Here is a 17,022-nt window from a genome sequence, read left to right on the forward strand (position 1 = left end):
GATAAGTACACCTACTTAATTAACAACGTTGACTACGTTTAACTAATTTAATGAGTCAATTCATAATAAACATAATATACCATTTTTATTACTTATTTGAAGAAATACCATGTGTCCATGTTTGTTAAACTTGGATAAAACAAAGAAGGTGTAAACGATAACCAGGATAGATGACATTTGCGCTTGCATATTATTATTTGTTATCAATCTGATTTTGGGGCTTTCCAGTACCTATTAATGAAACTTTAAATAATATACAAGAACACAGTGTCGGATTGGCTCGAAAAGGCCCAGTCCGCGATTTGGAAAAAAGGGCCCCTAAGGCCCTAATAGGCAAATGGCAAATGTTTTGATTAGCCCGGAAAAAAAGTTACACCACCTGTGACATTAAACATTATAAAGAAAAACACCGATTTAAATTGTGTCATAGTTTCATATTTATTTTAATTACAACTTACAAATGTCAATAAGTACATCATTTTTATAATAATACATTTTTTTAAATTAAAATTAAAGATTTAAAAGGTAATTAGGTAAAGCAAATTAGACAATACATATGAATAACATCTCGGTTATAATTGAAAACACACATTATTAGATTTTATATTAGAATATTTTATAAATTCAAAAAAATAAATTTTAAATATAAATTACTTATGGTAATAGTAGAAATAGCTAATTTTGAAATTGGGTTCTTATCAATGGACAGTGATTCAGTAGAAACCGTACTTTCAATTGTATCTTAAAATTGTAAGCACACATATATAGATTTAATATTTATATAATACTTTATAGATTCAAGAAAGAAACTTTAAAATTTATGTTTCTTGTATAGTGATATTATGGATAGTGACTATTAATATTAATTACATAATACATAGTATTTGTGTATAGTGAGTAGTGACTATAATAATATAATATAGGTACGTTATTGTCTTATATTTTTAACTACATAGCTATATTAGAAAATAAAATAAAATATTCTTACCTTTCACACTTGAGGAAAAACTAAGTTTTTTTGGCTTTTGTCATAGGCACATTTAAGCAATTTCTGCTTTTCTTTTTCCTTTCTTTTTTCTGAACCAGCTTTGTATTTTCTTTTATACATCACGAATTACAGTTAAAATAATAATAGTTAACTAAGTTAACACTTTAACAGTTACAACTTCACTAGACTTCACGAAAAAGTAATAATCTCAAATTCTCAACAGACAACGTAGCATTAACAACTTTTAAATTAGTTTAAATGCCACGAGCCCATGAGCACAAATAAACATATTCAAAACAAAATAAATGAACAATGAACGTTGTTGAACAATAAATTATTTTTGTAATTTGTATCATTGATTATTTGATTATAATATTGTAATTATTTATCATATATTAGAATTCTGAATTTAGAAAAAAAATTTATTGGCTTGTTTATAAAAACATATTGGCTTTACAAACTATTTATAACCCTGGGGGCTGCGCCCTTAATGTGCCCGAGTACAATTCTTATCCAAAATAGAATAATTCAGTTACAATCAGTGATTACTAGGGCCCGGATTCCAATGCAAAATGCATCATTTTTTGATTAATCCTAGACAATGCTTTCCAAGTTTATAATTTGATTCATGTAACAGAGACTTCAAAGGTGAAATTTTTATTTTGCATTTTTTTGCTTTTTTTTTGCATATTTCAATATTTTTTCATTTTTAGAACATATTTTAGCTTTTTTCGGTCATTTTTTCGTTTTTAATGCTTATTTGTATAATATACAAGTATAGTATATAGACATATAGTATTTATACATTTTACTGCCATAGATTAAATATACTAGCAGTATTAAATCTCTGATACAATATTCTTTACTCTATGGATACAACTTAATAATCTAAATATAGGTAATTCAAAATATTACTCGTGTTTTTCGGGGTTTTTCTTACAATTTATAAACCAGAACTATACAGTATACATACAATATTGTCTATCTTATCTTTATTTATAATCGCTCGGACTTGGCAAATAATAAAATATAATATTATTAATCGGTTAGTTCGTGTCACGTCGTGGTCGCGTTTATTTCGTTTTTCGTTGTGTTAATTCGTTCGTTTGTACAATGCCTAAAATAAAAGAATCTACTTCTTCGCGCTTGAGTGGCTACGTAAATGAATTTAGTAGAGACGTATTTACAACAGATGGGACTATTTTACTCTGCAAAATTTGTAACATTAAAGTTGCGGCTGAAAAAAAATTTTCAATTCAGCAACATATTTCAAGAGAAAAACATATTAATGGATTAAAATTAATGAAAAAAAAAAATGAGAAACCTCAACAACTCTTAAATAACGTATTAAACAATGATAAAACAAACATTTTTCAATTACGACTTGACATTTTTTTTATTGTTTCGTAATTGAAAAATATCATTTGTTTATCGAACCTTTTAATTTATTCTTATATTTTATATAAACAATGACATTTTCAAATGTAATTTTTCGGAAAAAATTTAATCAACATACTCTATAACTAATGTGTTGTAGTAAAAGAAATTACCTAAATAACAATAATATCATAAAATACACTTATAGTGGTATAGGAAATGTCAAGTATTTACTTGTCTATTTGTTTTTCAATTACAAAAATATAAGGAAATCGATGAGAATTTGTTAATTTAATGGTTATAATGTCGAACAAATTTTTCAAATACTCATCAAAAATTTGTTGGGCTCTATGGAAAATTTTAATAACGATAATGGTAGAAAGACATATTTTAAAGAAAAAGAAAATTTGTTATGAAGTTTTAACTCATTATAATTTGCAAATGACCGTGATTTTGACGGATTTTAACAAAATTCCCAAGCTTGACGCCCATAAAAATTGACTGTGGACTTTCGCTCAACTTTTTTTAAATTTCCACTTACAACTTATGAAGAACCTTTTATTACATTTTCAGGTATTTTGACTGAGCGATAACTCAAAGAGTCAAAGTATTTTGAAAATCTCATCGTGTATGGTTTTTTGGTTTTTCCGAGCTTTTGAAACTTATAGGATTTTTCACTTGTTACCAACTATAGATTCACTTTCCTACTAGTAAATATGCTTAAGTATAAAATTGAAGCATTTGTATTACTCCAAAAGGTGATGACAGATACAAAAAAAACACATACGCCATTGTAAAATTAATACAGTTATTGCAGCTCCTCTCAAATTTTAAAATTTTGTTATTGCATCGTCAAAGCAATTGAAATTCGGAAGACTTGTTTCGATGATTTTGCACAGAGTGAAACGAGTAAAACGTCTGGGTGCAGACGCAACCAAACATTGGTTACCTAGTACGTGACGTCTGGTCTGAGTGAAAACCACCGTTTCGTGGAAACACGTCGTCGTCATCGTTGGTAATTGGCTCAGTAACAAGTGGCCGTCGGTCGGTAATATCATTTTTTTTCTCCGAATATATTATTTCTACTTTAGACTTTAGTGGCTAGAATTAATTTATTTATCGTATGGTAAGGAGCTAGTATTAATAACTATTGTACCTAGTAAATCGATTCTCTGAAAATATTAGTATATAAAAATATCGTTTATAATTTCCCAGGCCAATCAAGCTCGTAATTTGTAAGAGATGTATTCAAGCTATAAAAATAATAAAATAACCTCATAATCGTATCATTTACACTCATAACTACTCCGTGCTGCCATACTGAGCGGCTTCAGGCTTGGTATTTGTTCAGTCACTGAAGTCAGGTCTGTCGAAACTATGGCATAATTTAACACCAAAGAGTTTTTCGTACAAAAAATAGGTTTCGAAATAAAATACTACGGATTGCGCATTAATATAATTATCTTCTCTAAAATACACTGCACCACTACCATTGATTTAATAAAATTAAAAACAATACTAGTTTTTTAAAATCAACAACCATAATACTAGTGATGAATAATACATAGGTATATTAACTGGTGACGCACGAAATACATTAAACAATATTTATTAATTATTCAATTTGTATTTATTTATTTATTTTAAACTACCACCTAACTATATAATGTATTAACTTAGATGATTTATATATCGTCTTATTTAATTTAAAACACTACATAAGGTTATGTGATCAATCATAATATTGTGTGTTGTTATTTTTCAACTGTTGATTATTATTTGTTATTGTACGATTGTTAAAAGAAAATATTTTATATTTAAAATAAAATGTAAAAACATTTCAAAATTTTTAACTAACAAAATAAGCCAAGAAAGAATTTTCAGTTAAATTATGACGTAGGCACTTTAATATTTTAACATATTTCTATATAAGACTCAATACTCGTATACTGGCATAGGTACCTACATAATATTATACTGCATGGTAGAGCGTAGTTCATACTATTACACCAGTCATACATTATACACACAATCATAAACACTATTAACAGAATGTCTGTGTACTATTTGTTTTCTCTCCCTCTGACTCACGTGCAACATAGAAAATTTGCGTTCAGCGAAACCTACTTAGTGCTATGAGTTTTAATAATAATTAAAGTGAATTATTATCAAACTTTAAAAAATATCTTATGTTTATGGTATTTATATTTTAAAACAATATATTATGATTATTTTTAAATTATACAAATATTACTTGCCTACTCATAATTTGCATACAAAAATTAAAGCAACGTGAACATGCCAACACACTAACACAGATAATGTTTTAACTCAAAGTTTGATAAAAAATAGGTTTCCTTAAAGCTAACAACAAAATGTTGGTTCTGGTGGATCCATATTTGAAATTGAATGAGTTAGTCGGAAACAGAGAAAACAAATAGTGCATTGACGTCATCGTATAGTTTTAGTTCATTATATTAATTATAAAATAGCTATCTATCCTGCAGTCACAGACAGTCTATCGTTATTTTGTGTACTACATTACAACACAAATGTATTGCATACATTACATTTAAAGTTTTTTGTAAATATTATGTTGCACCTACCGAATTGACAACTTCTTTCAATATAATTATCACTGGTTGAGCGTTGGAATTAAACACTTTTATATTATACAGTTAAACATTTGTTCCAAGCTTCCTGCAAACAATCTCTTTCTTATTTTCACAGCTAATTCCCTATTTACGAGAACAACAAATTGCTAAGTGCTTACTACTTAATGTCATCGGTAGTATTTTGTATACTTAGTATATACTAATTACTATAGTCTATAGATGGGAAAGTGATTATCGTAAAAAGAATTGGACTGTTTACTATTTTAATTAAGTAATATTATAAATAATACGATAAGCATTATTTAATCATTACAGGCTTAATGTATATTATTATTAATTAAGATAGTTACCAACCATGCCTATACAGTATAATATACTGTATAGGCCCATCTACAGGACTCTGGCCTACGATATGGTTTATATATTTATACCTATACATCAATTTAAGTACCTGGTACACATCAGCAGTATCATCATACTGTGTAATTATATACATATCATATAAAGAATAAAGATACTAGGTATAATATTATACATAGGCATTGTAGAATATTATGAATTATAATATAGAACACGAAGGCGTACGGCGGCGACTATGACGTAGTAATGTGCTGTTTTTCGTTGTTACCACGGTTTTCCCTGATGATAACTAATCGGCGTATGCCATGTCGTGATGACCTCCATGACGGAGTTTAAAATTTTATACCTACCAGGCACCAGCTAAACCGGATTTTGCACAAACTATCACAAAAACATATCAGCGAGTTTAGACGTATGTATACCAGTAAATATAAATGTATAAGTATAATTATTATATTACATTATATATGTAGTAGGTACTTGCAAGTAATACATACACTCACACACATACACAAAATATACAGCTCATACATACGTACATGCGTACATACATACATACATACATACATACATACATACATACATACATACATACATACATACATACATACATACATACATACATGCATACATATATACAAACATAAGAGTTACGATGATGCGGTTGATGTTCGATAATGATATTATGTATCTACACTCCTCTGCTACAGTATTACTGACACTATACGTCAATAAAACTTTTAGTAGATCAAGACTTGGTAATATACACAATTACAAAATATTAATTGGATAACTTTAATATTAGGTAGGTAGTAGGTAACCGTGTTTATCAGTAGTATTAAATATGAGTCAGTAAATAGTGGTAATTAAGTCGTATTAAATATAATGAAAACCCTAAAAAACAATGAAAATACTATGAAAATATGTAAATAATATTAATTGCTCACAACTGTAGGTAATAGAATAATAAAGTAATTTATATATGCTTATGAAAAATTAAGAAAAATACATTTTATAGTAAAGAATTTTCTTCCAATATTTTGCTGTACAATAAAAAAGCATTCTACTCAAAGTTACTTATTCAATATTTGTGGGTAGCTAGGTACTACTTGTGTTTCGTGGTACAGATGTCTTCCTAATTTGGGCCCAAAATTGTTTTGGGTCAATATTTATATCAGCCCAAGTTTATATGGGTGAATACTGAATAGTGAATAAATAATTAAAAATATAAAATATAAAATTGTACATTCCATTTCATTCATATCATGAAAAATAAATTATATTTTTTTAAATGTTTGTCATATTTTTCTTTCGATCTTATTAATTTGGTTTCCTTCTTAATATGCCATTATATATCAGCTGTTTAATGAATGTGTCTGAGTCTCCTACAATTATTTCAGTGAGTGGGAGGTACCAACTTCTTAGTTTTATTTAAGTATTTCATTGAATAGTTTCCAAAACAAAAATGAACACAAAAATATTTGGATATGTACTGTACTGCAATAGAACATGTTGAAATTTGACCAATTTAGACCAGTAGTCGGCAACCGGCGTCTATTGTATACGATCCGCTTTAAATTCTACAACGAAATTTAATTGAATATCATATCAAAAAAATCATATTGTATACATTTAGTTGAACGTTTCTATCAGTCATCAATTAAATTTGTTGAAGCTATTTCGATACTTCAACAAGAATTTAATAATCGATTTCAAGATTTCAAACGACATTCAAAATATTTTTAACTACTCGCCAGACGCCAATCCCTTTAATATTGATGTTGAACATTTTGGTGTTGAGCTTCAAATGGAAATAATAGATTTGCAGTCACGAGAAATCGTAAAAGACGCATTCAAAACATCGCCTTTACTTTTTTTCGCTGAACTTCCTGCATCATTTTCAAAAATTAAAAATACAGTTGCAAAATACATCAGTATCTATGTTTGGATCCACTTACGTGTGTGAACAGGCCTTTTCTCATATGAAAAAAATTAAAAACCCATACCGTTCACGCAAAAGGGTTAACTGATGACCATCTCCACCATGTACTTAGAACCAGCACAAGTAATTTTAATGTGGAAATTGAAAAAATAATAAACAATATCCAACAACAAAAATCACATTAAGCCTATTAAGCAGTTGTAATTTTCATACTTTTATATTATAATTATGTTATTAAAAACTGTAATTTTTGTGTTATATTATTTTAACGTTTTAAACAGTTATTTTTTTCTTGATTAATAATTTGGAATACACAATTTTTATTTTTGTCTGGCCCGCGAATTCTTATTAATTTATGAATGTGGCGCAGGAGTCCAAAAAGATTTCCGACCACTGATCTAGAAAAATAAACTAATCACAATTTATTTTTATTTTTTTCATATAACAATAGTTGCGCTCATATGGACCATAAAAAAAAGTCATTCGTTATAGTTATCGATGCGCAAACGCCCTAAGGCCATATTTATAATTATATACTTAAACATTGATTATATGTATTGTAAAGGGATAATGAGTGACTAAATTACCTAACAATATGCGTGTTATCTGAATAAGCCAAAACTGTCACACCGTAACAGTAAGTCAACTATTAACCTCTTGGAGGATTTAATACATTTGTATTGGTAAAGAAGCAAAGTTCCGGTGTTGGGTGGGAAGGGCGGATGGAGGTGGTGATGGAAATTACTTTTAATCTTAAACTAACAATTATTACAGATTATAATATTGCAAATAAATAAAAATTCCCATACAGAAAACATAATTAAACCAAAATTAACACCTGTACTTTTAAATTTCGAATTTCACAGACATTTCATCATGGTTGATTTCATATCCTCATTAAGTGGTTAATGTATTATAAATTCAACTGTAGCATTATAGTATTTAAAGTGTTTAATGTAGTTAGGCATATACGTAGACGCCGAAGCTAAGCATTAGTGCGTAAAGTGGAATTTCCCCATGGGGCACGAGTATGAGTCTACGAGTGAAGACATCACCACCTCGAGCATTTAATATCACGTCATCGAAACAATTAATAACAAAATATAATTATTTATTAAGAAATCAACATTCAAAATATTGGCTATTTTTAGCTATTTATTATTTACGTCATATTTTTTAAGGTATAAGAATACAGTATGCCGATGGTATCTCTGGTTTTTAGATTTTAAAGGTAGTCGGTATTGTTTTGCTATCATTTAGTGTGTGTGGTTTATTCGTTTGACGTCAACGTTAGGAATAATAAAAGTTGCTTATGTTCAACTTTGATGATAGCTTATGAAAATTGCATCTAGTTGATAATTTAATTCTCAGTTATTTTCAAGGTAATCGGGAGAAACAAAAAAAAACACGGAAAGACGTGATTATTTCCAACAATTTTCAACTAAATAGATTATGATTTTTGTTTTTTTGCAATTAAAATTATGTTTTAGATTTAGGAATAACCACAAACATTTTTACCGAATAATTATCTATGTTAGCTATTTCTAGACATGGTATAATTTTCACATTTTTTACTTCTCTTTTCCTGCTATGTATAAATATTTAAAATTTACAATTTTTTGTTTTTTTTTTCAATTTATGTATGATAACATTTTTGTTTCTGAATAAAAAAGCTCTAAAATCGAATACTTCATAAATCATAACTGTCCCTCATACGTTTTTCATTCATAAATTAAAATATTCAAAGATATAGCTAAGGTCAAAAAACTTTGTTTTTTGATATTTTAAGTAAAAGTATTGACCAAATTAGTTGTTTAAACTATAAATAAAGATGTTTTTGTAATATTTATATTATATATTTTATTCATAATCATATTACTTAAACAAAATTCAACAAAGCCACTAAAATATGCAAAGTATTTTGTAATTCAAAATTCATACAATTTTTAATTTTAATATTTAGGTATTTTTTTACTGCAGAATTAAAAACAAAAGTTTACCATAAAGCCATATAACATAATTTTTTAATGAAGGATTGCACTTCAAATGTAGTTGCCATTGGATTTATATTGTATATAAAGTACCTATACATGTATATTAGTTTTTTTATTAAATAATTTAATACATATTATTACTTCTACATTTATGTATTTAATGATTTTTAATTCAGAGGATGTAGGCTGACTATTTGTTTTTCTCTCTCTAGTCCACGAGCAACATAATATACAAAGCGCATTTAGGTAGAATACTAGAATCATTTATTTTTATTTTTTTGAGTAATCTTAGAAAAAAATCCCAAGTGAATAATATTTTTGAGGTACAATCGATTTGTCTAATTATTGCCTCAAAATAATATAAACAATATTTGAATATACAAAAAAAAATTTTATTTTTAAAGTCAAATACAAAGTTAAATAATAATCAAATATAAAACAGATATGTTATACCTTTAAAAATTTTATCTATTATAATTTTGTAACGGGTGATTGCACTCTAAGATTACTCAAAAGTCATAAAGAAAATGATTTTTGGTGAAAGCATTTTATCTATGTTGTCTGAGAGAAAAAAAATATGGCTTCCTCTTAAATATATAAGAAACCTGTGGTTGACCGCATATGACATCATAGGACGAGAATATCCTTCTACTATTACTCAAATTATAATTCTCTATACACAATAATTTATATTTCAAAACATTTAGACACACTTTAAGCTATTATTTATATTTAACCATGAACCTATTCACACCGTTTAACGAAACACGGGCGATAATGACTTGTTAATGCGATGTTAAAGCTGTTCGATGTTTTTGTTGAAAATTAGTCTAACACACCTTATTAATATAATAGAAAAATAAACTACTAATAGTAGGGAACTTAATATAAATTAACTATAAAATACCCTAGAAAGGAATAGGCTGCTGACTCACTGTCTCCACTCTCCGCTCACAATAGTTTTTCGGTACAATGATTTATCATTCAATTCAAATTTAAAAAATCCATTAATGTGGCCTATTCAATGACAAGGTAAACTCAAAACCTAATACAGCAGACCGACTTCTCTGTTTTCTTTTTTTTTTTAAATTCATATTCGGTTGACCACATCACATGTTTAGCATAATAATTTTTGATTAATATATATTGTTAGTGATTACCATTATTTCATGTCACAATATATAAATTACGTGTGCACCAATATGGCAGTAAACTGTGCGCGAGGTGCATAACGAATGAAATATAATATTATGTAATAAGGATTTCCTCGTTTGGACTACCTTTTCAAACACATTATAAAGTATTTGCATTCGAACGCTCGCATTTCCTCAATATTTTTAATCGCCATCCTCGACATCCCCTCGTCACTATCCGATCTCGCCTATCATTATCGCGAACCACCGACATCAAAACAATTATTGTACACACATACTACGTAGGTACTCATAATCGTATAATAATAAAATATAGAATATATATTCGTATGTATAACATGTTTATAATGTGTACACTTTATGACGCACTCGCACGGGTGCGCTCATACACTCATACTGGTATTATATATAATATATATATACCCGATAAGTAATTTTGCAAATTGTTCGCCTCGGGACTTATACCGGTTTTTCACTTCCCCGTCTGTCGTTGCTTCTTGCCGTCGCCGTACGTTTTTATGTACAATACAAATAATGCGATCGACGAAGTTGTTGTTGTTGTTGTTGTTGATGTTGTTTAGATATTTATCATTTAATACGTAGAAAATTACATCTAATATAATATATGTATAAATAATATTACGGCTTAGCGAGGTTGAGAATTTAAGATAAATCCACTGGCTTTGTGCCAACGTTGACCTTGGCCACGGCGGAAAAACACGGCGCTCGCCGTCGTCTAAGTTTGGTTACCCATCCCACCCGACAGCCCAGTCATCCCCACTGCCGGTGGCTGGTCCCTCTTACCGCTGTGCGGATAGGCCGTCCGCGCGCCACCGTCGTCCCGTCCATAATCGTACCTGATCGCACATCAGAACCGTCGTCGGCGTTCAGTAGCGGTAGTGCAGCGACGGTGATTGAGACGGTTTTCCTGGAGAGAAGTTTCCTGAACATATAAAATAGTCTCTCCGTTTCAAGTCGACTACAGATTTTTTTCTAAGACACAACATGTAAGTTTTTCTCAACTACAATCTACTATGGTCCAAGTGTTTCTCGAGTGTTACTCTCCATGACTAGCATTTTACTATATTATTAAATTCACGTTTAAAAAAAATATTCCATTTCCGTGTTTCGATTTGAAGAAAATTTTATAGTTTTGGGAATTTACAAAAATCATGATACCTATTATATCTGTTAATCGATTTAAAATATAATACGAAACAATAGGTTCAGTGTCAATAGACAAATTTGGGTGCATCTTATATCTATATATCGCAGTATATACTTCAATCGTTTTTTGAGTGTGACATAAAAACAATATTTTCTTTTTCACTAAATTTTTGAAGAATTACAATGATTGTTTTTAAATATTTTATTATTAATAATAAATATTTACTTTAAATGCTTTTTAATAATAATTGCTATTACATATAAATATATAATCCTTTTTTAGAATTAAGTAACAGTAAGTTTCTGAACGTTTAAATATTTACTTCAATAGTTTTTTTTTTTTTTAACTAAATACCTACCCACAATATTTTTATATGATAAAAGTTAATAATTATGTAAATTTAATATTTGACGATTTTTTTTCTAGTGTTAATATCTATAGAAAATTAGGTACTACTTTTACAAAGATGTCTCATATCAATAATTTCAAGTCAATGTTGACCATTGCCGTGGTTGTTGGTGTAGCGTTTGCTGCTCCCAATAAAGACAAATCAGAACTGAGTAACGTGAGTAATGTCTTAATCATTTTTAATTTTCCTCTTTGGATGTACACAAGTAATAGGTGAGGTTTTATCAGTAGACTATAGTACACATGCGAAGTATACTTGAAATTGTCACAGGCGTTCCGGAGTAATGTTGGAACATAAATAGTACATATGTATAACGCATTAATTTTATTTGTTTACGTTGAGTACTTGTATGTTATCTGTATACTTATTTAACTTGACTGTACTTACACTTAATTTTCCCAAATAATTATAACAAAAATAGCAAACTCCTGCAATCAATGGTTTATTTTTTCTCCGTTATTAGTTATTTTAGACTGTTTCAAAAAATATTTGTGGTTTAAATCTCGATAAGTTAAAGTATACGATGCCCTCTATGGTCTCCTAAACATTTTAGTAGCATTCGGACGTCACCAATACACCCTGCAGGTAATCCCTAGGTACAGTGCCCCTACCAAGTATGCACTGTTAAACTGTTACATCTAGGTAAGCCAAACAGCAGCGTATTAAGTATTGTTATTATACGCGTGTGGCGTGTATATTAATATTATGACAGGTTTTTTAAAAATCGTATACGAACGAATATGTGGGCTCGGGCACGTAACTTGAACGTAACGGCTGACGATCAAGTTTAAAATTAAAAATCATGAAAAACGAAAACTGCTATATAGCCACCATTACTGACACATATCTCGCGATGTACACGTATTTTATATCAAACGTATATGACATAATATACATTTATGCACGTATATACGCTGTGACGTGTGTCGTGTAGTGTTGTACATGTATGAGGTCCGGCCATATTAAGTTTTCTTTTCCTGGGTGGAAGAAACATTTTTTTAGCAGTTTCTTAGTATAAATTCTTTAATAATTTAACCGATGTAGAACTAATCTTACACTATAATAATAATACGATGCTACCCGGTTGTGCATAACTAAAAGATTTCCTGGATGTTTAAACTATATTATTTTTATATTTTACCTGAATATAATTGTAAAAGCATTTAAATTTATTAGTTGGTATGAATATTAAAATGTGCCTAAGTGATGAGGAGGTGGTCCAGAACTACAGACACAGTAATTCCTCCTAGTTACATCACCGATACAATGGCCTTGTGAACAACACGTAGACACATAGGTCATCCCGCTGAGTTGTGCACAAGGACATTGGACTGATGTACATTATAGATATTATAGATACCTGTACGAAATATCTACACCGGTCGTTCCGGCTGTCGATCGAGATAATTACGCTTATTAGTCAACGAAAATATTATTAAATTTATACACACATAATATTATGTTATTAAACCGTTCGTACGCGTATCACGAAATGTACATGAATTTTAAGCGCGTACATTGTTTTTATAACGATTTCTTCATCAAGGCTCGCATATTATAGTTATAATAATATTATAGTCGCGTCGTTGTGGTGGTCTTCATTATTGCATGCGATTTCCCATTACACGTCGTCGTACTTAAGGAAGTTCACCAGGTACTTATCATATAATTATAAATATACACGCTCACGCGCACACACTCGTTCAACAACACTAGATGTTACTAAATCGCTTTGTATGGTTTTTCTCACGCAATTCTCACACATTCAACCGATTGACTTAGTGTTGAGAAATTCGCATCCATCTGTATACCAATCACTAATTGTACTAATACGCTGCACATTGACAACAATAATACAATAATAATCAATAGTTGGTATATAGAAATAAGTCAGTAGGGTGTAACATTGAGGCCATTGACATAAATCTCTTTTCTTCATAATTATTAATAATAATACACTATTATATTATGAAGTGCGTGTTATGAAATTCTTAACAAACAGCCGTTAAAGTCTCTCGCACTTCTTATTCACAATCATATCCACTCATTTTTTCTGTCATTATCAACGCTGTTTAAATACACATTTATTTTAGTGGAGGGGGGATTTTAAAGCATATGACGCAGTAATGTGTCTTCAACTTGTAAGTACTTATCTATTTATTTCAAACCGTTTTATTTTACATGCAACACTGCTGGTTATTTATAAAATGTACATGGTACATATTATATACATATTATAACAAATAAGGGGATGAAGCAAGTCCAACTCCAACTGAGTTAAATTGTAAAGAAAAAACAATAATTTAAATATGTATTAGGAATATTGAATAGTGTATATATATACATAAATTTAGAATCTATTAATTATTATTTATGTAATACCATATAGTTTAACATATTATATATGTATATAGATCATTAAAAATATTTTCATTTACAGGAAATTGCTCAATCCGGATCGTTCATTACCAAGAACGGTGACTCTGTGTCTGCGTCTTGGGGCGGTTTCCACGCAGCTGCTTCTCTGGCTGACGATGGAAGTGCTATGGCTTCCGCCGGCGGAAACGGCCTCGGTGCCAGTACTGGATACGGTCCAGGGGGCGCCGGAGCCGGAGCCGGTGTTGGATTCATTGGCGGCAGCGAATTCGCGTCGACCGGAATGAAACCAGCTAATGGAGGATACGGTAACAGTGGAAAACCCGAAGGGCCACACTATGCAGGAGGAGTTGGAACTGGAATCGGCGGCAACGGTAGCGGTGGCTTATTCGACAGGATTTTCGCCGTGAGTTTACCTATAAAATATTGTTCCAAGTCAGGAGCGTAACCTGATTTTTTTCGGGACAGTGTTTTAATTTAATATTTAAATATAAAATGAGGGAGCCTTATTTACAAACTCCATTATAGTTATCAATCTTCATACTATTAATATCAAATGATAAATATGATATAGTTATATGACCAATATATTTTGTAGAAATTCGAATGATATAGTACATATATTTTTTGTATAATTACGGGTGAGGCGGATGTGTCAAATCCCAAAATAACACACTGGCTACGCTACCTACTAGGTACGAAACTATGATAGGAACAAAGTGGCATTAAAGATTATCTGCACGTGCCAATACCGATGACAGCGTAACGCAGTATACGCACTCATTAGATATTGTTTATGTGTGTATGAAAACGGAAACATTTTTTGCGTACATAATAGCATATTGTTTATATGCATCACATTACAACAGTACGCGAGCGCATGTACCTATAAAATATCTAATATATTATTAAGCTATAGAAATCGTTTGTCTTAACTGTGTGTTTTTTATGTTTAGATTCCCATCAATGTTTTACAGTCTGTCAATACGTACTTAAACCAGAAGCAAATGCATCAAGGACAACCAGGTATATACATTTGCAATAATAAAAGTAATACATGAATAGATGTTTGTACAATACACTCGTGTGTGTATTATTGTTATCTACCGACAGGACTATAGGATATACCATTATATTAATATAGGTACATTAAATAATAGTGGTTATTTGTTTCTTTTTTGATACTACAGGAGTCGCGGTTCACGGTCACCACCAGAACAACGGTGTTGCCTCCGCCTCCGCATCCGCTGTATCTGGCAGTGCCACGTACGGCAACTCTGAGAAAGTTCCATCAGCGGCTGTCGGTTCTGACTACGGACACGAGTCTGCTGGAGCCCCCGGAAACGGAAAAGGCGCTTCAATGATGGTACAGACAAAAACAAATTACGATGAAATATTCAACGTACGTGTTGTGTGTGACGGTGGTGATGTAGTAGTACACACACACACGCCTAACTTGGTTCTAACAATCTAATATAATAATAATAATAACTTAACTCGACTTGGTTTATAAGTTTATAAACAGTACCTAAAATAAAGACTGAAAACGTATAATACATTAATACTCATACGGTGATGGTGATGGCCATCATTTAATTACTGAAATTGTAATATCATCATCATTCTCATACATCATATTCTCATATCAATATATCACATTATATAATAATAATATCCTCATTGTCGTCGTTATCGTTATTATTATCTTTAGGAAATATTTACCGCTGAGACAAATTTCACTTGGAATGTTTTCGTTAATATTTTTAGATCCCGATCACAGCATTGAGGTCCGTCCAGAACCTGTTGAACGGTTAAATCGTCGCAGTTACTGAAGCATGACGGTGGTGGTTGGAATGATGTTATACATAACAGCGGTGTCCACTGAAGTCGGCGCTCATCAATGCAACCACACACACACACACAGTCTTCATCGTTAGAACATTGTAATTTGTAATATCATTATGATAGTGTGTAACGTTTAGTCTGTATGTAGCTTTGTCCCGTGTGTACGTACTATTTTTATATTTATTATTATTATAATTATTATTTTTTTTTTTTGGTATATAAGTATTTGTATATGTATGTGTATACTGGAGTGAAGTTTTTGAAACGCTTGACTCCTGCGTAATACATATTACCAGACGTGTCTAGTGTTAAATAAATCACTACATATAATATAAATACATATATTTTTCTACATTATATAACAAACCATTGTAATAGTATTAATAGTAATATTTTTCTTTTATTCATACTACAACAACATTGATTATTCATTATGTATGCGTGTGAAGTACTGTGAAAAATTATTAATGTAATTTATTAATAGTTATACGTACGCATGTATATTACGTAGTATGTACCTACCGCTGGCTAACTTTTGTACTCAATTTTTTTTATTACTATTTTTATTTATACGTATTTTTAAATAATCATTGAATAAAAATATGTTTTTAATTTATATTATTGTTATAATATCATACTACTATTATAATAGATGTGGTTACGTTATCATATTAATACATAATAGGAACATCGTAAACAACGTGGTAAAAAAAAACCTGAGGAAGTTGCTCTGTTGACTAAAGATAAAAGTAGGTCGCAGTAATGGATGTGTTAAATTTAAATTCAACGATCCG

The 17,022-nt window shown here is 30.1% G+C and overlaps 1 protein-coding gene across 2 annotated transcripts; it reads left to right on the forward strand.

The window, feature by feature from the left end:
• The first annotated feature begins 11,288 nt into the window (after positions 1–11,288).
• Positions 11,289–16,706, forward strand: LOC111038725 (glycine-rich protein DOT1-like). Of its 2 annotated transcripts, none has more exons than XM_022321950.1 (6): positions 11,289–11,437; positions 12,025–12,163; positions 14,448–14,789; positions 15,340–15,409; positions 15,574–15,785; positions 16,151–16,706. In XM_022321950.1, exons 2-6 carry the CDS (start codon positions 12,065–12,067, stop codon positions 16,196–16,198), a joined length of 771 nt encoding a protein of 256 aa, XP_022177642.1. In that variant the 5' UTR covers positions 11,289–11,437; positions 12,025–12,064; the 3' UTR covers positions 16,199–16,706. The 2 variants fall into 2 exon arrangements, with proteins under 2 accessions (XP_022177642.1, XP_022177643.1); XM_022321951.1 differs by having other exon boundaries at positions 11,293–11,437; positions 15,574–15,749.
• The last annotated feature ends 316 nt before the right edge of the window (positions 16,707–17,022 follow it).

The sequence above is a fragment of the Myzus persicae genome, unplaced genomic scaffold, assembly GCF_001856785.1.
Source record: "Myzus persicae strain clone G006 unplaced genomic scaffold, MPER_G0061.0, whole genome shotgun sequence".
Lineage (NCBI taxonomy): Eukaryota > Metazoa > Arthropoda > Insecta > Hemiptera > Aphididae > Myzus > Myzus persicae.